This window comes from Heterodontus francisci, chromosome 9 (assembly GCF_036365525.1).
Source record: "Heterodontus francisci isolate sHetFra1 chromosome 9, sHetFra1.hap1, whole genome shotgun sequence".
NCBI classification, from domain to species: domain Eukaryota; kingdom Metazoa; phylum Chordata; class Chondrichthyes; order Heterodontiformes; family Heterodontidae; genus Heterodontus; species Heterodontus francisci.
The window spans coordinates 51,600,847-51,623,407 of NC_090379.1; the positions used below are offsets into that span (position 1 = coordinate 51,600,847).

The 22,561-nt window shown below is 42.9% G+C and overlaps 1 protein-coding gene across 6 annotated transcripts in view; it reads right to left on the reverse strand.

Annotated features, from left to right (window-relative positions):
* The window catches only part of akt1 (v-akt murine thymoma viral oncogene homolog 1), a 94,862-nt gene that overhangs the window by 27,494 nt on the left and 44,807 nt on the right, over positions 1-22,561 (reverse strand). For 4 of the 6 annotated variants that reach the window (XM_068039046.1, XM_068039044.1, XM_068039042.1 and 1 more), the window contains exons 3-5: positions 20,105-20,233; positions 10,660-10,771; positions 8,160-8,304 (exon numbers count right to left, since the gene is read on the reverse strand). In XM_068039046.1, coding sequence (XP_067895147.1) covers positions 8,160-8,304; positions 10,660-10,771; positions 20,105-20,233 — 386 coding nt within the window. Of the gene's footprint in view, positions 1-8,159; positions 8,305-9,302; positions 9,654-10,659; positions 10,772-20,104; positions 20,234-22,561 lie in introns of those variants that run through there. The other 2 variants (XM_068039045.1, XM_068039047.1) reach the window with 2 other exon arrangements.

A 22,561-nucleotide genomic window follows, 5' to 3' on the forward strand; every position in this document is an offset into this window, starting at 1 on the left:
GTTGTATAGTAAGTTGCCATTGGCAGTTTCCAATGCATAAGAATTAACAATGGAAAAGTGAAAAATGCAGGATGTTTGACTTTTAAAATGGGGACTGCACATCTCTTTGCCCTGTCCAATTATCCCTGCTCCTAATATTAGTTTTGAGTACTGCTGAAAATAGAGACATGTTGTCGAAGCTTTTCATCTTGCACTCATCAGGACAAATCACAAGAATAACCAATGTAAGGGAAAACAACAACTTATACTGCATGAGAAGAGAGTGCTGATTGGTTGGCAAGTGAACTCTGGTTGAGGCATAGACATGGAGAATGCACCAATTCTGGGCACCACACTTTAGGAAGGATGTGACTGCATTAGAGAGGGTGCAGAAAAGCTTCACGAGAATGGTTCCAAAGATGAGGAACTTCAGTTATGTGGATAGATTGGAGAAGCTGGGACTGTTCTCCTTGGGGAAGAAGATTAAGAGGAGGTTTGAGAGAGGTGTTCAAAATCATGAGGGGTCTGGAGAGAGTAGCTTGGAGAAACTGATCCAGTTGGTGGAAGGATCCAGAACCAGAGGACACCGATTTGTGATTGCCAAAAGAGGCAATGGCAACATGAGGAAAAACCTTTTTATGCAGCAAGTGTTCAGGATCTGGAATGCACCACCTAACTGTGATGGAGGCAGATTCAACTATGCTTTCAAAAGGGAATTAGATAATTCTATGAAGTGAAAACATTTTCAGGGCTATGGGGAAAAGGCAGGAAGTGGGACTAGGTGAGTTGCTCTAGCAGAGAGCTGGCATGGATATGACAGGCTGAATGGCCTCCTTCTGTGATATAACTTTTCTATGATTCTATGAATGACCCTGATGGAACCCAAACTGAGAATCAATGAGCAAGTTATTGCTGAGCAAGTACTACTTGATAGCACTATCAATGACACCTTCCATCACTTTGCTGATGATTTAGGGTAGAGTTATAGGCCAGTAATTGTCCTGCTTTTTGTGGGTAGGATATACCTGGGCAATTTTCCACATTGCTTGCTAAATGCTAGTGTTGTAGCTGTACTGGAATAGCTTGGCTAGGGGCGCAGCAAGTTTTGCAACACAGGTCTTCAGTATCTCAGCTAGGATGTTGTCAGAGTCCACAGCCTTTGTTGTATCCAGTGCCTTCAGCCGTTTCCTGATATCATGTGAAGTGAATTGAATTGTCTGAAGACTGACATCTGTTATGCTGGGGACCTCAAGAGGAGGCAGCTAGAAATGATCCACTCAGCAGTTCTGGCTGAAAATGGTAGACAATGCTTCTGCCTTGTCTGTTGCACTGAGGATTACATTGAGGATGGGGATGGTTGTGGATCCTCCTCCTCCTGTTAGTTGTTTAATTGTCTACCAGCATTCACGACTGGATGTGGTAGGATTGCAGAGTTTGGATTTGATCCATTGGCTATGGGATCCCATTGCTTTATCGCATGCTGCTTCTGCTGTCTAGCATAGTGGTTTTCCTCAGTGCGAAGACGGGACTTTGTTTCCCCAAGGACTGTGCAGTGGTCATTTCTACCAATACTGTCATGGATAGATACATCTGCGATAGGTAGGCTGGTGAGGGAGAGGTCAAGCAGGTTTTCCCTCTTGTTGGTTCTCTCACTACCGACTGCAGATATGCCCTTAAGGACTCGGTGGCTCGGTCAGTAGTGATGCTAACAAGTCACTCAGTAAAACATGAGTGGGTGAAAAGTGAAAAGAATGAAATTTGAGTAAAGTACATCGGTTCCAGCAAGTTTGGTGATCCTGCATGGAGAGCACAGAAGAGAGTGAAGGAAGTTCAAAAAGGAAACTAGCCAATTATGATGCAAGTGTGAAACCTCAAATTACTTAAGAATGAAATGCTGCAATGTGAAACTTTAGGGTTATTCTGAATGAACATTTGTGATTTTGTCCTGCCAGGATATACTCATAATGCACTGCAGTGAAGATGGAAATTACTGAGCTGCTTTTCCTGGTAGCTGCAAGTCGCCTATGTTTCACAGCCATACAGCAAGGTGCTGAGAACACAGGCTTTATAAACCATCAAATTGGTCCTAAGGATCAGCTTGGTGTTATCCCATGTGGGTTTTGCAAGTCGGCAAAGGTGGTAGCTGTTTTCCCTATGTGTATATTGAGCTCTGCATCAAGAGACAGATTGTCTGGCACTGTGGACCCAAGGTAGCAAAATTTGCTAACCACTTCCAGTGGGATAATATTTAGTGTGATTAGGGGTGGAGGTGCAACAGCTTGTCCCATGATCATAGTTTTCTTGACACTTATAGTCAAGAGAATAAGTTACAGGCATGGGAGAGACAGTCCATGAGTCTTTGTAGCTGAGTTTTCGTGTGAGTGACTAGTGCAGCATCATCAGCATAGAAGAGTTCTCTGATCAAGATGTGATCTGTTTTTGTCTTTGCTTTCAGCCTTGATAGATTGCAGAACTTGCCATCTGCCCTAGTGTGCAAGTCGGCTCCTTTCATATCTGCAGGGAAGATGAAGGTCAGGAGCATGGAGAAGAAGATGCCAAACAGAGTGGGGGCTAGGACACAACCCTGTTTCACTTCATTTGTTCACTCTGGAACTGTCGGAAGTGGAATCATAAAACTGTACAGTGCAGTGCATGTTATCATGGAAGGAGCGGATGAGACTGAGGAGCTTCGGTGGACAGCCAATTTTTTCCAAAATCTTGCACAGCCCTGCTCTATTGATGGCGTCAAATGCCTTAATGTGATCTATAAAAGTAAGGTAAAGGGGTATACTCTGTTCCCTACACTTCTCTTGTAGCTGCCATATGGAGGTCATGTCCACAGTAGATCTGCCAGCACGGAAACCGTACAGTGCTTCCGGGTACTCTTGGTCTGCAAATAAATGGAGTTTTTTTAAGTATGACCCGAGCAAAGACCTTAGCACTAAGAAGTGAAATGCCCCTGTAGTTGTTGCAATCTTGTCACCTTTGTTTTTGTATAGTGTGATGATTTTAGTGTCACACATACATCTCCTGTGAAACAGAGCCGAATTTCTGGCAGAAGAGGTGGTCATGAAGATGTGGCAATAGATGGGACGCTCCGTGCCTAATTAGTTCAACTGGAATTCCGTCTTTGCCAGGTGCCCTTCTGTTTGCTAAGCAGTCTATGGCCTTGTCGAGCTCCAGTGATGTGGGTTCCTCATCCAACTAATCCACGACAGGAAGTTGCAGGAGAGCATCAAAGGCAGACTTGGAGATGTCTGACTCACAGGAGTACCACTCACAGCAGTGTTCAACCCAGTGGGACTTCTGTTTACTTCTGGTCGGTGAATACTTCACCATCTGCTGACTTCAGGGGAGCAACTTCAGTGATGACAGGACCAAGAGCCTTCTTGATTCCTTTGTACATAGCTCGTAGATTTCCTTTATCATATGCAATTTGGATTTCTTGACATAAGCTGATCAGGTGTTTATTTGCGCAGAATCTCCCAGTCCTTTGCATGGCTGTCTTTGCTACTTTCAGGCCATGCAGTGTCTTAGCTGTTGGGTTTATGTTGTGCATCATGTAGGCTTTGTTTTTGCATCAATGACAGATATAATCTCAGCTGAGTAGGTCTCAAACCAGCCCTTGTTGCAGGTACCACTTTTACCAAATGATGCTTCTGCTGCCTGATAGATAATTGAGCTCAGTGACTTCCAAGCTTCATAGATGCCAGCAGTGGCACTTCCTGTTGAGGCTTTGTTGGGTAGCAAGCGTTTTAGCAACAGTGCAAAGTGCTGGTATTGGGCATCACTGCATATGCAAGGGATATCGATGCGTGGCAGGCTATCTTGTTTGGAGCATTGGAACTCTTGGGGGTGTACCTTCGCTCTGCTGCTGCTAAAAGAGTGGCCAGTGTTGCAATCCAAGCTATGGTAGGTGCGGGTGTGAAGAACACTGGGCAGATCGCACCTCCTCATGATGACTATATCTAGTTGGTGCCTGTGACCAGACCATGGGTGACACCATAATAACTTGTGACAATGTCTGCCCTGGAAGAAAGCGTTCGTGATGCAGAGTTCATTCAAGACACAAAGCTCAAGAAGGCGTTGTCTGTTATCATTGACCTTGCCCACCCCAAGACCACTGAGGCACATCAGCCGTGAATCACAGTCTGCCAACACATGCATTGAAGTCACCCAGGATGAACAGCCTCTTGACATTTGGGAGACGAAGTCATGCCTTCACATTGAGGATACCCTCCATCGTATTGTGTGGCACTACCACCGTGCTAAATGGGATAGATTTCGAACAGATCTAGCAATGCAAAACTGGGCATCCATGAGGCGCTGTGGGCCATTAGCAGCAGCAGAATTGTACTCAACCACAATCTGTAACCTCATGGCCCAGCATATCGCCCACTCTACCATTACCATCAAGCCAGGAGACCAACCCTGGTTCAATGAAGAGTGCAGCAGAGCTTGCCAGGAGCAGCACCAGGCAGACCTCAAAATGAGGTGTCAACCTGGTGAAGCTGCAACACAGGACTATCTGCGTGCCAAATTGCGTAAGCAGCTTGCGATAGACAGAGCTAAGCGACCCCATAACCAACGGATCAGATCTATGCTCTGCAGTCCTGCCACATCCAGCCGTGAATGGTGGTGGACAATTAAACAACTAACTGGAGGAGGTGGCTCCACAAATATCCCCATCCTCGATGATGGGGGGAGTCCAGCACATCAGAAAGATAAGGCTGAAGCATTTGCAACAATCTTCAGCCAGAAGTGCCGAGTTGATGATCCATCTCGGCCTCCTCCTGAAGTCCCCAGCATCACACATTCGATTCACTCCATGTGATATCAAGAAACGACTGAGGGCACTGGATATTGCAAAGGCTATGAGCAATGACAATATTCCAGCAATAGTACTGAAGACCTGTGCTCCAGAACTTGCCGCGCCCCTCGCCAAGCTGTTCCAGTACAGCTACAACACTGGCATCTACCCTGCAATGTGGAAAATTGCCCAGGTATGTCCTGTACACAAAAAGCAGGACAAGTCCAACCCGGCCAATTACCGCCCCATCAGCCTACTCTCAATCATCAGTAAAGTGATGGAAGGTGTCATCAACAGTGCCATCAAGCGGCACTTGCTTAGCAATAACCTGATCAGTGACGCTCAGTTTGGGTTCCATCAGGGCCACTCAGCTCCTGACCTCATTACAACCTTGGTTCAAACATGGACGAAAGAGCTGAACTCAAGAGGTGAGGTGAGAGTGACTGCCCTTGACATCAAGGCAGCATTTGTCCGAGTATGGCATCAAGGAGCCCTAGCAAAACTGAGGTCAATGGGAATCGGGGGAAAACCCTCCGCTGGCTGGAGTCATACCTAGCGCAAAGGAAGATGGTTGTGGTTGTTGGAGGTCAATCATCTGAGCTCCAGGATGTCACTGCAGGAGTTCATCAGGGTAGAGTCCTAGGCCCAACCATCTTCAGCTGCTTCATCAATGACCTTTCTTCAATCATAAGGTCAGAAGTGGGATGTTCGCTGATGATTGCACAATGTTCAGCACCATTTGTGACTCCTCAGATACTGAAGCAGTCTGTGTAGAAATGCAGCAAGACCTGGAAAATATCCAGGCTTAGGCTGATAAGTGGCAAGTAACATTCGCACCACACAAGTGCCGGGCAATGACCATCTCCAACAAGAGAGAATCTAACCATCTCCCCTTGACATTGAATGGCATTACCATCGCTGAATCCCCCACTATCAACATCCTAGGAGTTACCATCGACCAGAAACTGAACTGAAGTAGCCATATAAATACCGTGGCTACAAGAGCAGGTCAGAGGCTAGGAATCCTGCGGTGAGTAACTCACCTCCTGACTCCCCAAAGCCTGTCCACCATCTACAAGGCACAAGTCAGGAGTGTGATGGAATACTCTCCACTTGCCTGGATGGGTGCAGCTCCAACAACACTCAAGAAGCTCGACACCATCCAGGACAAAGCAGCCCACTTAACTGGCACCCTATCTACAAGCATTCACTCCCTCCACCACTGACGCACAGTGGCAGCACTGTGTACCATCTACCAGATGCACTGCAGCAATGCACCAAGACTCCTTAGACAGCACCTTCCAAATCTGTGACCTCTACCAACTAGAAGGACAAGGGCAACAAATGCATGGGAACACCACCACCTGCAAGTTCCCCTCCAAGGCACACACCATCCTGACTTGGAACTATAATCGCCATTCTTTCACTGTCGCTGGGTCAAATTCCTGGCACTCCCTTCCTAACAGCACTGTGGGTGTACCTACCCCACATGGACTGCAGCGGTTCAAGAAGGCAGCTCACCACCACCTTCTCAAGGGCAATTAAGGATGGGCAATAAATGCTGGCCTGGCCAGCGACACCCATATCCCATGAATGAATAAATAAAAAATACTCAGAATGTCACCTAGGGCGTCATAGATACATTCTTTATCTAAGATGCTGCCATTCAGAGTTGGTGCATATACTCATTTGATGTTGACTGTGCTTCCATCGCATGATGGCCGCAGGAAAATGAGGTGCTCCGAGGTTGCTACTGTTGGCTCAATTGATTGTGCCAGCTAATTGCTCACTGCGATCTTCAGCATTCTTTCCATACCAGTAGAAGGTGTAATTAGCCTCTTGAATAGAGCCTGTATTGGCTAATCTGATTTCTTGTAGACCGGCAATGTCGACACCATGGCAAAGGCAGTCTTGCTACACTTGCTGTGGAGTATAGGTCATTGTTCATTCCAGGGAACAATGTCCTCACATTCCAGCCTTCAAGTTGAAAAGTTACCTTTCTTTGATGCTGTGTAGCCTAGGCATGGTTTCAGGAGGTGCAGACTTGCCTAGCAGCTACCCCCCCTCCTCAACCTCAATCTGGTGTCCAGCAGAAAGACGAAAGTCTGTATGTCTGGGGCCTATTTGGTTGCAGAAGTTGCAGGAAGGTGCTAACTTGAGGGAAACACCAATCGCATAATGGGACGCCACTCCAGATTTTGTTCAGTTATATATAATATATATATAAATATATATTATGTTTGTTTATACCTACAGTAAGTGGAAAAGGTTTCATGATGACATATGGTTGGGCAAAAATTGCACTGAACAAAACAACAAAGAACAGTACAGCACAGTAACAGGCCATTCGGCCCTCCAAGCCTGCGCCGATCTTGATGCCTGCCTAAACTAAAACCTTCTGCACTTTCGGGGTCCGTATCCCTCTATTCCCATCCTATTCATGTATTTGTCAAGATGGTACCTGCTTCCACCACCTCCCCCGGCAACAAGTTCCAGGCACTCACCACCCTCTGTGTAAAGAACTTGCCTCGCACATCCCCTCTAACCTTTGCCCCTCTCACCTTAAACCTATGTCCCCTAGTAACTGACTCTTCCACCCTGGAAAAAAGCTAAAAGCATTGTGAATTGGCTAGCTATGAATTTAATTTAGGCAACCAACCACAGTATAACCTTGGCTGTCATGATAGAAATTCTGACTGTTAAACAAATTATTGTGTTGATTAATGCACTTGAACCCATAATCCAGTTTAACACTCCCAGTGCAGTGGCAAGGGAGCTGCACTGGGGAGGTGCTGCCTTTTGTATGAGATGTTAAAACTGAGGCACTGTCTGCCCTTTCAGGTATTTTGAAGAAAAGCAGGGGAGGTCTCCCCAGTATCCTAGTTAATATTTTTCCAGTTTATCTGGTCATTCTGATGTTGCTGTTTGCTGTGCTCAAATTGGCTGCCATGTTTCCTCCAACAGTGACTACACTTCAAAAAGGACGTTAATTGGCTGTAAAGCACTTTGGAGCATTCTGAGGTTGTGAAAAGGCGTTATATATAAATTCAAATCTTTTTTTAACTTACTAAATCACAGCAAACAAAATACCAACCTCCTCCCCTCTTGCTTCACATACATTTCCAAAAGAAACACAAGTCTATAAACTAATTAGTGATTAAAACTGTATGGGTATTTAATGTACTTGGATGACATTTCTTGGTCTATTTTAATTGAGTTCTTAAAATAGTGCAGAGTGGGCTTTCATGTCAATATTTTAAGTAATTATCAGCAATCAACAACAGTTTTGTGTTTCTCCAATACATCAAAACTAAATCATTCAAGTTATTATATATTTGGTGCTTGCATATATGCAATTAAGGTATCCTACCACTTTGTGTTTTGGTTTAGTGCGAGAAATGGCCATGCCTTCTGTCCATGAATTATCATTTGGGGACTCTGGATGGTAGTCCATGATCTCCTCCTCTTGCTTAAGGCTATCTGCTACTGTTTGGATGGCTTTTGTCCATTCTTCCCTGTGAGGATGTAACCAAAAATAATCATTCTAAACCTCATCTTGTATACATAATAGAAGCAAACAAGAAAATTACAGGTGAAATATCCCAAAATTAACACTTCACCGTTGCATTTAATAATCTTTTTTTTTTAAAAGAGAAATGCTTAGATTTGTAACAGACATTTTTATTAAACTATCCATCACAAAGTTTCATCTTATATTTCAGGAAAAATGATCAGTAGCTAAACATCACAATTCTATCAATTGCATGGCTTTCCCTTAATTGCAGCTTCCCCCCCCCCCCCCCCAAAGTGAAGCAACTGTAGCTTATGCATCAGGAGCTTTCAGGTAGTACAAGTTATGTTAGCTGTCCACAACCAGCCATTAATGGGTGGTACCTAGAATTGATTTAAAAACAGATCCTACATTTCCAAGCCATTAGAGATAGGTACATTTTTTCCACCACAGTTATCAACATTAGATTAGATTTACAGCCACAGTAACAACAGTAGATGGTATATATCTTCTTCCAGGACTTGAGCACAAAAGGAATCTATGCTGATACTCCAGTGCAGCACTGAGGGAGTGCTGCATTATCAGAGGTTCTGTCTTTTGGATGCGATGTTAAACCGAAGCCTTCTCTGCTCTCATGTGGTCGTTAAAGATCCCATGATACTATTTTGAAGATGAGCTGGCAAGTTATCCCGGGTGTCCTGAGCAATAATTAGCCTTCAATCAACATCACAAAAGCAGATTATCTGGTCATTGTCACATTGCTGTTGTGTGAGATTGCGGTGTACAAAGTTGAATGCTGCATTTCCTACATTACAACAATGACTAAACTTCAGAAGTACTTAATTGACTGTAAAACACGTTGGGACGCCTGGTGGTCATGAAAGGCGCTATATAAATGTAGTCTTTCTTCTTTCATTGGGGACTCAGCTGTATTATGGAAGCCAGCCACATAAATCATCAGCATTAAAAATAATACATCAAAGCTAAGGGAAAACAAAATACCTGTTGCCTGATGCAGCAGTCAACTCTAGCAAGTAGTAGTAACATATTCTTCTTTTCCCCAGTTTTCCTTTATTATTATTTAACTTCTTGCCCATCATACCTTTTCTCTTCTTGATTTCCACTGTTCTTTTCTTTATTACCCTTCTTTACTTTTTCTCTTTCACTTTCTTATTTCTATTCAAATAACAAGGTCTTTTTTTTCCCTCCCTTCTCCAAAATGCTGTCTCAATTTCTCATTGAAATGCATTCTCAAACCTATAAACAGCTAAACAGGATTAGGGAAGGTACCCAGTATTCTTTCCTGTAGTAGAAACCATTGCATTGTATGCTGGGCTCAGCTACTTTCCCTTTATCTAACTCAGTGGCTGCGTGCCCATGCTTCAGAGTGCTGCTGTTGGGGATATCGCCACAAATGTCACTAACAGCAACAGTTACTGGGGGAACAAACAAAAACACTGAATCACCCTCTTGCAACACATAAAAGGATTAAAATATCAGCCTTTAGGTTCACATTGTGTGTAGATTGATTTTTCATTTTTCCTCATGTACATTTTAAGTAGCTACATCATGTTGTTAATAGGACACGGTCCATATAACCATAAGAACTGTAAACTAAACATTTCAACAGTACAGCAGAGGACAAAAGCACAAAAGTTTAACAAGTAGAAGTTCATGGTTAGAAAACTTGCAATAAGCTTTAGAACAGAATAGGTGCTATTTCATAGAAATTACAGCAGAGAAGGTGGCCATACAACCCATCACGCTTATACCAGTGCTGGCATTTCAAGTGGAACTAATGTTTTCTGCATCCTTTCATATATTTCTTTTACAAACACTTAGCTAATTCCCCTTTAACTGTGTTACAGTCTCCACCTCAAGAGTCACTTGAGATAAAGCATTCCATATTCTAATAAACATGTGAAAAATACTCTTGTAACGATCCCCTTTATTCTTCTAGAAATAAGACTCCCAATACTAATTTTTTATCCTCTCAAAAATCTTTGAAAATCGCTATTAGATCCCCTTTACCGTTTTTGTTCCAGTAAGAAAAGTCTTAATTTTTCAACCCTTCTTCATAACCTCATCATTGTATTATTGAAGACCATATGCAGATGCATAAAGTCTTTATACTTAAAACCCTATAAGGAAGTAAAGGCTCCAAGAATAAAACACATTCTTGAAAGACATAGATAATATACTAATGACTACATGAGACTACTGTCTTCCTTAAAAACACTGAATATGTACTAGTTAATTTGCTTGTGCTAACATTTTCGAGATGCTAAAGAAAAAAGTAGCCTTCCCCCTTCTGATCAGTATTGTTACTGATAAACACACATCCTTTAGTAAGACATACCGTTCCTCTGGGGTATCAACATGAAATGTTCTTTCAATTACTGTGGTCCACTGGAGACACCGAATGATAAATGTGTTTGATTTTGGTCGCTCTGTCTTCATCAGTTGACATTCTAACGGAAAGATAAAATAAGCCTGAAAATTATATTTTTAAAATACTCTGCTTTCACTTGACTTCCACTGCATGATTGCCAGGCATACATAGAACTCTGATAATAACTCCGTCCGGCGTGATGCCACTACCAAAGGCATCTTACCTTCCCCTCCCCGTCAGCATTCCGAAGGGATCGTTCCTTCTGCGATATCCTGGCCCACTCCTCCACTACCGCCAACACCTCGCCCCCTTCCCATGCAATCACAGGAGGTGTCATACCTGCCCTTCTACCTCCTCTCTCCTCACTATCCAAGGCCCCAAACACTCCTTTCAGGTGAAGCAGCAATTTATTTGTACTTCTTTCAATTTAGTATACTATATTCGCTGCTCACAATGTAGTCTACTCTACATTGGGAAGACCAAATGAAGATTGGGTGACTGCTTTGTGGAACACCTCCGCTCAGTCCGTAAGCATGACCCCGAGCTTTCAGTTGCTTACCATTTCAACACATCCTCCTGCTCTTCTGCCCAATATCTGTCCTGGGCTTGCTGCAGTGTTCCAATGAACATCAACGCAAGTTCGAGGAACAGCATCTCATTTACCGATTAGGACTGAACATGGAGTTCAATCATTTCAGAGCATGACAGACCCCCCTTTTTATTTTTAGTTATTTTTTTCTTTTTTCTTTATTTGTTTATTTTATTTTAAATTTGTTTCATCATTCATTTTTTTTTACAATAGCCTGCCTGCTTTTTTTTTCATGTTTGTTCTTTGGGCCAGGGCTGTTCATTTTTCTGTCCATTAACACCCTCTCTGCATGAACACTTTGTCTTTCAACACACCATTAACATACGATTTGCCTTTGCTTCATGACCTTCTTGTCAGTTATTCTCTGTGACCCTGTCCTATCAACACCTTCCCTTTTGTCATCGCTTGCCCCACACCCGTTTTATTTGCTTAAAACCTATTACATTTCTAACCTTTGCCAGTTCTGATGAAGGGTCACTGACCTGAAACGTTAACTCGGCTTCCCTCTCCACAGATGCTGCCAGAACTGAATATTTCCAGAATTTCTTGTTTTTATTTCAGATTTCTAGCATCTGCAGTATTTTGCTTTTATTTCTGATAATACCTCTTATTTCCCATTTCCAACTCCAGATTTCAGCCACACTTTGGGAGTGGCAGAAAGTACAAACAAATCTTTCATCAAGTGAGGGAATTCGGGAGTGGGCAAGATGGGGAAACAGCAATGATCAGTGGGTGAGTCTGGCCTGATTTGGTGCACCACCTAGCAATCAACTCAAAAGCAGTACTGATAGACACAGAAACAGAAATGCCCTCGAACATGTAGAATGGTGCTCGATACAGAGAAACCTTTACAATGAGGGGGAAAGAGAAAAGAAATGAAAGATGATGGAGTTTAACACTAGGCATCTAACAACCTGAAGGTAGAATAACTTTTAGGTGCCAGTAATCCCATGAGGTTTACAGTCTTAATGTACACAGAAAATCAGTCAAAAATAACAGTTTTGGACTGGAGAAAAACACATTTTAGAGGAATAATATGGGATGAAAAAAATTAATGGGAAAAAACATTAGCAGCTAAAACACAACAGCATATATTTAACTATGTGATGGGTAGGGCCAAGCCTAAATATATACTAAATTAGGAGTAAAGAACCTGCAAAGGTCAGAGTTCCATGGTCAAAATAAAATCTAAAAATCGAGGCTTGCATAAAGTTATGGCTAGTAACACGGAAGAAACAGAACAGAAATGCATAAAAAGGAAATTAGAATAGCTGAGAGTGTAAAAAAAGATTGATGCTGAGCACAAAGAGTACAAGCAAGTGATAATCAAAGAAAAGGTGAGGCCAGTAAAGGATGAAGGCAGGAATGTTATAATAGAGAATAAAATAGTAAAGATTCTTAATCATTTTGCTTCTGTATTTACAAAGATGAATGAAGGAAGGGGTACGCGAGGAGAATATGACAAACAATATATGTTTTTAAAAATTGGTAATGAAATAGTAAAAGGGTTTTTGATAGGTCAGTAGACCCAGACACTCAGCACGTTAGCAATGAAACACCAGATGTTCCAATCACAATTTTAAAAAATTCTTTGGAAACAGGAAACATATCAAAAGCACCAGAGAGTGACAAAGGATACTCAGCCCTGTTCAAAAACAGAGAAGCCACCCAGCCTAACTGCAGGCCTGTTAACCTCACAGAGCAAGAAAACCATTAGGGTTAGCATTACGACACAGATTTGGAAAAGTACAATCTAATCAAGGGCAGACAACATAGATTTGTAAATGGTGTGTCATGCTTCATTGTTCCCATTGAATTCTTATGAAAAACTAGAGCATAAAACAAAGGATGTACTGAATTTGGATTGTCACAAAGCGTTTGATAAAGTGCCACATAAGGGACTTGTTGCATAAATTAAAGTTAATGATATTCAAGTATAAAGGGATGGCTGAAGGATAAAAAGCTGAAAGACTACGACTAAATGAATGCTACTGGACTGCCAAAATGTGCTAGTAGCATGCCCCACGGATGGAACCTCTCATGTTTTCTGTAGACACTTGCACATGACACAAATTGCTTGCACAACAGCATGAATGATATCAAATTTTGTTGATCTTAAATTATGGAGAAGAATGCAGGAGATTGCAAGAGGAGTTAGGAAGATTAGGGAAGTAGGCAGGTGTATGCTAAATGTAATTCAACATAGATAAATAAAGAAGTAGTAAAAATGATGGAAGGGGGAAGGGTGGTGATGGGGGCAAGGGACAGAATGTAAGCATATTCTAAATGGTAACATTCATCATGGAGTCGAGGAACAGAGAGATCCAGAAGTGTAAGTACACAGAAGCAGAAAATCCATACAAAAGGCAATTAAAAATACTATATTTGGGGCATGAAATATAAAGCAAGGTGATCTGAATCTTGCCAAAAGATTACCAGATTTCCTATAGTGTTGCGCATGGATTATCAAGACTTGGGGCAGGATTTTGCTGGTTTCACGCTGCCGTTCCTGCCACTGAAAATTTTCGGCAGAATGGAAGGTGGGCCATGGAAACCCACCCAATTTGGGAACTAAGCCAATTAATCCTGTTAAAGAGCTTATTGTCAACTCATTAAGGGCCAGTTTGAGATTTTGGTTGGGATGCACAGGTTGCACGCTTGATCAGAGGCAAGAAGTCCATGGAGGCAGCAACACAGTGGGGAGCCAGTCAAGGCCGCATCTTCAACTTAGGTGGGCCCATAAAAGGGAGCACGACTGAGAGGGGCACAGCTATCGGCAAACAGATGCTATCAGGTGTGTAGAGGTTGTGGGGAAAGAGGCCTGTACATACTCAGACAGTGCAGGGGGTCCTGACCCTCCTGGCATCGTGGGGGCATGAGAGAAAGGGATTAGGCTTCCAGACATTATTGGAAGTCCAGCTGAGCCCAAAAGAAGGGAGCATGATTCTCAGATATTGGGTCCAGTGGCAATGAGGATCAACATCCTCAGAAGCAGAAGCAGTGACCAGAGGAGAGGGACGAGGTCAACCAAGGCCATATCGTCAGCATAGGATCTACCGCCAAAGAGGGAGCTACCTGGAGATGTAGGAGAAGCAGTGCCACAGGAGACCCTGCTTATCCAGGCAAATGGTCACAGAGATTTGTGCCCTCGTCGCAGAAGACCTCACATCTTGCAGCACTGCTTGCCATGTCCTGCCAGTAGCTGTCAAAGTGGCCTTGACCACCTTTGCCTCTGGCTCCTTCCAAGGATCAACTGCAGACCAAGGTGACAGCTCACAAGTGGCTGCACACCCACAGCATTTCGAGGGTCACTGATGCCCCATTTGTGAGAGCTGGATATTACACTCAATTTCAGACAGATGAGGCCTCAAAGGCACAGAGGGCAATGGGTTTTGCCTCCATTGCTGGATTCCCTCGGGTGCAGAGCATCATCGATTGCACGCATGTGGCCATCACGGCACCGAGTGTGCGCCCAGTGAGATTCATCAACAGGAAAGGTTTCCACTCCCTCAACGTTCAGCTGGTCTGCGACCAAAATAAGAACTGCCTCCATGTTTGCGCTTGCTTTTCTAGAAGCTGCCATGATTCCTTCATCCTCCGGCAGTCCAGGCTGCCACAGCTCTTCAGTCCGCCCCCAAACTATGTGGATATTTTCTAGGGTACAAGGGATATGCCTTGAAGAGATGGCTACTCATTTCTTTGCGAGACCTCGAGAGAGGACATCAGAGGCACTACAACTGAAGCTATCTACTCGCAAGGACGACCATCAAGCAGGCCATCGGCCTTCTGAAGATGCAGTTCTGGTGCCTGGACAGGTTGGATGGTGCCCTGCAGTACACTCCTGCAAGGGTCTTGCGTATTGTGGTGGTCTGCTATGCTTTCCTTAACATGGCCCTCCAGAGAGAGGTGGACCTTAAAGAGGTTAAGGTTTTGGAACGACACAGCTCACTGGAGAAGGAGGAGGAGGAGGAAGAAGAGGATGATGCAGAAGAGAGGACCTTGGCTGCACAGGGAGGTGACCAGGCCAGGCACAGGACTTGAGGATCATGTCAGGATGACATCAAATTATGGATCATCTGATCCAGGCATATTTCAGCTGAACCCTTCTAACCCAGGAGATAACATGGTCTGGAACTCACTTCCATTGAAGATACAGCCTTGAATAGATCCACTTTTACCACCAATGAACGAAGCAGATCTATCCAGAGGTCTCACTGGCCCCCTTCAAAGACCTGAGCTTCCCTTCACCACTTCAACCCTCTTTTTGAATTTTGCCATTGAAGAATAGAAGCTCACACATCATGGCATCATGTGTCAATATGTACAATGTGTTCAAAAAGTAGAAGAGTGCATATTTACAGGTGAAGCAAACCCCAGTGACCCACTGAGTGCTCTGCCCGCTCAAAAACAAAGCAGCCCGCTTGACTGGCACCCCATTCACCACCTTCACCACTGACGCACTGTGGCAGCAGCGTTTGTCATCTGCAGGATGCACTGCAGAAACTCACCAAGGCTCCTTCAACTGCACCTTCCAAAACTGCAACCTGTACCACCTAGAAGGACAAGGGCAGCAGATGCATGGGAACATCACCACCTGCAACTTCCCTCCAAGCCACACACCACCATGACTTGGAACTATATCGCCATTCCTTCACTGTCGCTGTGTCAAAATCACTTCCTAATAGCACTGTGGGTGTACCTACACCCAAGGACTGCAGCGGTTCAAAAAGGCAGCTCACCACCACATTCTCAAGGGCTATTAGGGATGGTCAATAAATGATGGCATAGTCAGCGATGCCCACATCCCATGAATTAATTTTAAAACATTAAATAACTTTTTTTTTTAAAACGCACAACATTGCCAAAGTTACCTACAGAATTACTTACAGGCAATTCCAGTGACAGGAATCATGAACAAAGATTCCACATTAATGCATATTATCCAAGTTACTTGTGTCCTTGATCTTTACTCACAGAATGAATGTTTGCCGCAGCAACATCTGTAGGCATCCCACGCATTGGTTTAAGTTCAGCGTCAATATGATCTGAGGTAATTTTAATACATTCTGATCAGAAAGAGCAAAACCGAGGTCAATCTACACTTGGCCATGGCAGATAATGCATGTTGCGGACAAGAACAATTTGCAATTATATAGCACCTTTAAGATTGCAAAACATCCCAAAGTGTTTCACAGAAGCATAATCAGACAGAAACTGACAGGATTCAAGTACAGCAGATACCGCTCAAAGTAGATTCGAACTTTTGCATAATGTGAACGGGATATGCCAGCAGTGGTTTACCATTTACATATGACTGCTATTTCTATGAGGCACAGAGTTGGCCACCATGCCTCAATCACAAACTGATCTCCAGTATTCCAGACAGCCACCACGTGAGTATCAACTGTGTATTTTACATTAATAAGTTACTCATAGCTCACAATGAAACCAGATTCCACCAATAAACAGGATAGATTTCTGGTGTGATAAAAAAGCTCATGGGACTACACCACATAACTTATTCAGTGACATGGTATGCAGTTATATACTCAAAATAACTTGAACCATGCTCATTAATATGTAAAAATCAAAAAAATCCTCAAAAAAATGTGAACTGCAACATGTCCTAGAACTATATTCTAAATCAATAGAATAAACTTGCTCTCAATATAGTTGTTTATAAACTCAAAGATTGAGGAAGGCAAAGATAATATCCAGCTTATCTCCACCACAAATTGTCTTCTTAAACCAACCCTCACTGCCTTCTCCACCCTCATGTCCAAAAGGTGCGATGAGCTCAAAGACATTTTTTTGTTAATGATTGTGATCATCAAATCAGCTGCCTCTGCTACTTCCCTCCATTCCCCTAGCCCACTGGTCTTAACTTTCTCTAGGGTTCCCACTTGCCTTTATCTAGTTTCTCTACTAATCTCCCTTCATACCCTCTCCAAGATCATATCGTTGATGAGATCCACCTCTTGCTCTCCAGATCCTATTCCTACGAAACTGCTGACCACTCAACTTCCCTTCCTGGTCCTCATGTTAGCTGACATTATTAACAGTTCTATCTCCTCAGATACTGTCTCCCTCACCTTCAGATCTACCATGATCACCACTCTCCTCAAAAAACTAATCTTTGACCCCTCTGTCCTTGCAAACTGCAGTCCCATTTTGAAACTCTCTTTCCTCTCCAAAGTCCTTGAACGTGTTTTTACCTCCCAGATCCATGCCCATCTTCCTCGGAGTTCCTTGTTTGAATCGTCCCAATCAGGTTTCTGACCCCATCATAGTACAGAGATGTGGCTCTTGCCAAAGTTAGAAAAAAAACATCCAACGAGACCATGACACAAGTAAACTATCCCGCCTCGTTCTGTCTGTAGCCTTTGACACTGTTTACAATGAAATTCTACTCCAAAACATCCCAATCGTCATCCGACTGGGTGGGATTGCACTTGCCTCGTTTAATTCGTAGCTGTCCTGTCATAGCTAGAGGATCACTCGCATTGGCTTCTCTTCTCACTCCTGCATCATTACCTCTGGTATCCATCCTTAGCCCACTCCTTTTACTTATCTGCATGCTGCGCAGGCGATGTTATCCAAAATCATAGCCTCAGTTTCCATATGTATGCTGACAATGCCCAGCTCTACCACTCCTCCACCTCTCGACCCTTCCACTGTCCCTAAACTGTTTGCTTATCGACGTCCAGTATTGGATGAGCAGAAATTTCCCTGTCATAAACTCCATTCCTTTGCCACCAATTTCATCCCCTCTCCCTCTTAGCTGTCTGAAGCTGAACCAGACTGTTCACAACCTTGGTGTCATATTTGACCAAGTTGAGTTTCCTAATACACATCCATACCATCACTAAGTCTGCCTGTTTCCACCTCTAACATCGCCTGACTTCAACCTTGCCTCAGCTTATCTGCTGCTGATCCACTCAACTCCCCTTCCTGGTCCTCATGTTAGGTGACATTATTAACAGTTCTCTCTCTTCAGGTACTGTCCCCCTTGCCTCATCCATGCCTGTGTTACCTCCAGACTTAATTATTCTAATGCCATCCCGGCCTGTTGCCCTCATTTTACTGTCCGTAAACTTGGGCAGCAGCGTTTTGAATGACCTCATGTCTTAACTTGCAGTAAGTCCCACTCCCCCATCTCCCCTTTGCTTTCCAATCTACGTTGATTCCCAGTCAAGCAATGCCTTGATTTTAAAATTCTCATCCCTCCCTATCTCTGTAATTTACTCCAGCACCACAATGCCCCTAGATCCCTGCACTCTGCAAATTCTCCTCTATTGAGCATTCCAATTTTAATCACTTCACCATCACTCCTGTAAAGCATATAAATGCAAGTTGCTGTTGCTTATAAAAGATGAGGGATGAGAATGTGGGGCAGTGGTGCAATTTGTTTTTCTCTTCCAACATTTTATGACACCAAATGATGGCATTTGAATTCATGTCATGGTGAACATTGAACTTAGCGACATTAAAATCAATGGAAGGTAGACATGTCCCTAAAGGGAAGAGGAGGAAAACTGGTTTTAAACAGCATGTGGCATCTGGCTTGAGGATTGGGAATAGCTTCTATTGCTGAGGGAGGTCTGGAAAAAGGTCTGTAGAAGCAAATACTACAAAATTGAAAAGGATCCATACAAAGGTAACTTGATGAAGAACAACATTAAAATTACTCTATGTTGTTAAAATGAGGTGGTGAAATATGCCTTTCAGTTTACTTGTGAACTCTATGCACAGTTAGCAGAAGGAAAGAAAGTAAGATTGACTTTGTGGTTTAAACAGGATATTAATTGCCTTCCCTGCACAGATTTGAAGTTTGCTGATGCAGCAGTCTTTAAATGCAAACAAGATAAACAAGAATTTTGTCTACTAATAACCACTACAAATCAAGAGTGTCACAGAGAGTCTTTGTCATATGGAACAATATGCTGCCTAATTACCCAGTTCTATCATTACAGCCACATTATTCGATCACAGATGAACATTGAGCCTTTTGACTAACAAGAACCATAATGTTGTATGAACACTAATGTTCAAATTCAAAACAGCATCCAACACATCGTTATTTTCCCATGGTCTGGCAGTTAAGAACCACATTTTGAGTATTTTCACCAGTGTTGTAATGAACAGAACTGAACACACAAAAGTACAAACAGTAATCAGTTACAGTGCAGTCCATTTAAGGCAATGATTTTCAAACTTCTCCACATGAGAAATCCCATGCAAATACTAATACACTCCTGGAGGCCTGCTTCTGCAAACCCCATGCTCTTCCAAAAGGCAAAGTCAACCATCAAAAGGAAGAGAGTGGTTCAATTGCAGAATTTTTTTAAAATGACAAAATAAATAATCAATAAATACAGAAAGAATATAGAAAGCAGAATTCAAGACATTATGCCTAATCATATACAGAAATCTGATGGCCCAGTGGATTTTTTGGAATTTCCTTGGAGTCTCCCTTATGTCTGCAGATCTTAATTTAAAAACCTGTGGGTTAAGGAAATTGTTTTGGTTCAAGACATTTCAATTTCCTATAGCCAGAATGATTCCATTTGGTGGAACAATTGGTTTACCAATAATTTTAGTTTACTACAATACACAATGGAAGTGCAGCGTTACAAACTGTAATTATTACAAACCAATTCACCTACGGATTGCTTCATTCAGTAATCTGTTTTCAGGTCACCAATATTGCAGTTTCCTCTTCTCATTCTACACATCGGGATTTCAAATTCTGCCTAATTGGAGGGGACTTTTGTATTCTGGCCGTGAGCAGAATCCCAGAATGGAACGATTGGTCACACTTACGTGCTACAGAGAAGTTATTCAAAGGTGTCTCTAGTTGGTCTACATCTTGTGGCCTCTCTTTATACCCAATAAATGTACCATCAGTCTTCAACAAAAAATACCTGGGCCTCCATGTTTTTATGTATTCGCCTGGAAATACAGGAAAGTAGAGATTATAAAATCCTAATGAATAGCAAGTATATCTTAGAACAAAGAAAATGCTCAAAACATGCAATCCTTTAATACCCATGGATAGACCAATGACTTGTACAGAACGTGGAGATATTTAAAATTTCTATATACAATGGCCTCAAATCCACAGGGTGAGAAGGATATAGATGCGCCTTCCAACAAAGTTAGCAAGGTCAGAGACAGGCCTTGCAATTCAAATTAATTTGATTAACTAGGGGCACATCTGGGACACACTCGACAAAGGGACTGGAAATTCCTGCCAAAGGATCCTGGATGTGACTATCATAAAACATTATTCTTCAAGAGTACAGGCTGAAATTGTGGAATTTAATCCATCCTTAAATGAAATCCAGCTACTGTACTTAGTTTCTATACAGTTAATTCAAAATTAATTCACTATCAATTGCAAAATTTTAGCATTTGGCAAAGCAGTAAGTTTTTGAAAATGCATCTTTCAAACCCATCATGAATATTGTGGAGAAAGGTCATGGAACATTCTACCAAAGAAGCCTAATTTTTTTTAAAATGGTAAACGAATAGTGGCCTTGTAACTTTTCATTTCTGAATGACAGAATGCCATTATAGAATTTGTACTGTCAGCTACAAAATGGCACCAGATGTTTCACTAACATTTGATACAAACATACAAAAATGGTCAGTCACTAGATTTCAAAATAACTTAATAAGTTCCCTGATTGACATAAAGAAAATTCTAACAGTACATTTTAAAATTCACCCCCCCACCCCCACTCCACCCCAACCTTAAAGAGAAATTTCTCCCCTCCTTCCATTGTGCAAGCAAGTGATCTTCCAATGCTCTGCTAATGTCACTCTCAGGCTAGGCATTATAAAAGTACAGGCCTGTGGTTTTTTTCCCTTTTTCTTCCTTTTGAGGAAGTGAATGGCCTCCAGATGGTACTCTCTCATGCAAGAGCTCATGGATGTAATATCACATTCTATCCACTCTGTGGCACAGCATGTTAGAACATCAATACACCCCATAGATACTATTACACAATTGTCAAACATAACGTCACATTGACTACCAATATGATTATTTAAAAATAAGTGCAATGTGATTCTGTGCTTAAACAGTCTGAAATTAGGTCCTAGTAAGCTTCAAGTCCAAAACAGAAAAATTGATTTTGTTTTGTGCAATAGTGGGTCTTCGAAAATGAGAATGTATATTGCTGGGATAGAAGAGAAAGTGCTTTTACCAGCACCTGATTGTGCTAAACCTCAGCTACGTGCTTATTGCTGACACTAGGGGCAGAAATTTTAGCCTCTGCCAGGACTGGGAACAGAGATAGGTGGGCATTAAAAACAGCGCCGCCAACCAGCATGCCAGCTCCCTGGCTCCATCCCACCGCCCCCCCCCCCCCCCCCACCCAGGGCCATTTTCCTGGATGTGGAATGGGGTGGGGGAGGGGGTCAGCAGGGCCACATGCAGTGGGTAGTCAATTCAGCTTGTTAAGAGCTACTAAAAGCCAACTGAAGGCGGCCAACTGGGATTTTCCAGTAGGTCGCCAGGTTCCCAGAGGCAGCCTCTCAACTGGGGGAAGGGGGGCAGGCTCCCTGCCTGCCTGGGTGCAGCAGCAGTCTCAGGCTGCCATGGAGAGGGGTACCCCCACCACCCTAGAGTGGTGACCCGGCTGCAGAGGCTTTAAAAAAAATTTAAACTTGTGCCCTCCCCCTCACCTACGTATATGACATCCCGTTGCTGCTTTCAAGTTGGAAGGCCTCCGATTGGCCTTCCCACTCAAGAGCACGCCCACCATCTTTAATTGGACGGCAATCCCACTCTCTGGTCATTAATTGTCTACTCCGGGGAAAATCACATTGAATTACTGTTTCCCACACTGTGCAGGCTTCTGACCCCCATTCAAGCCTGATGGCGGGGTTCAGAAACCTGCAGGAAAATCCTACCCTAGGTGTGTTCAAATGGGAAAGTGTCATATTCTCTAGGACCAAGCACAAGAAGTAGCTTTTTTTTAAAAAAAAACTGCTGCCATTATACATTTTACCCTTTGCAAGCATTAATAATACTATTTATTCATTAACTAAAAGATTTATTGTAGAAGGCTGAGAGTTAATTCTCAAGGGCACCTTAATTTACAAACAGCAGAGCAGCATAGTCAATACACTATTCCTTCAGTCACAACCAGATGTTAGGCACACCAGACTGATGCTCACCTTAGCAGTGAGTCAACTGTAAAAGTAAAGGATATGCATCAGAACGGAGGCTGTTTGAACGCCAATTTCTCTATTGACCCTACTAAAACAGGA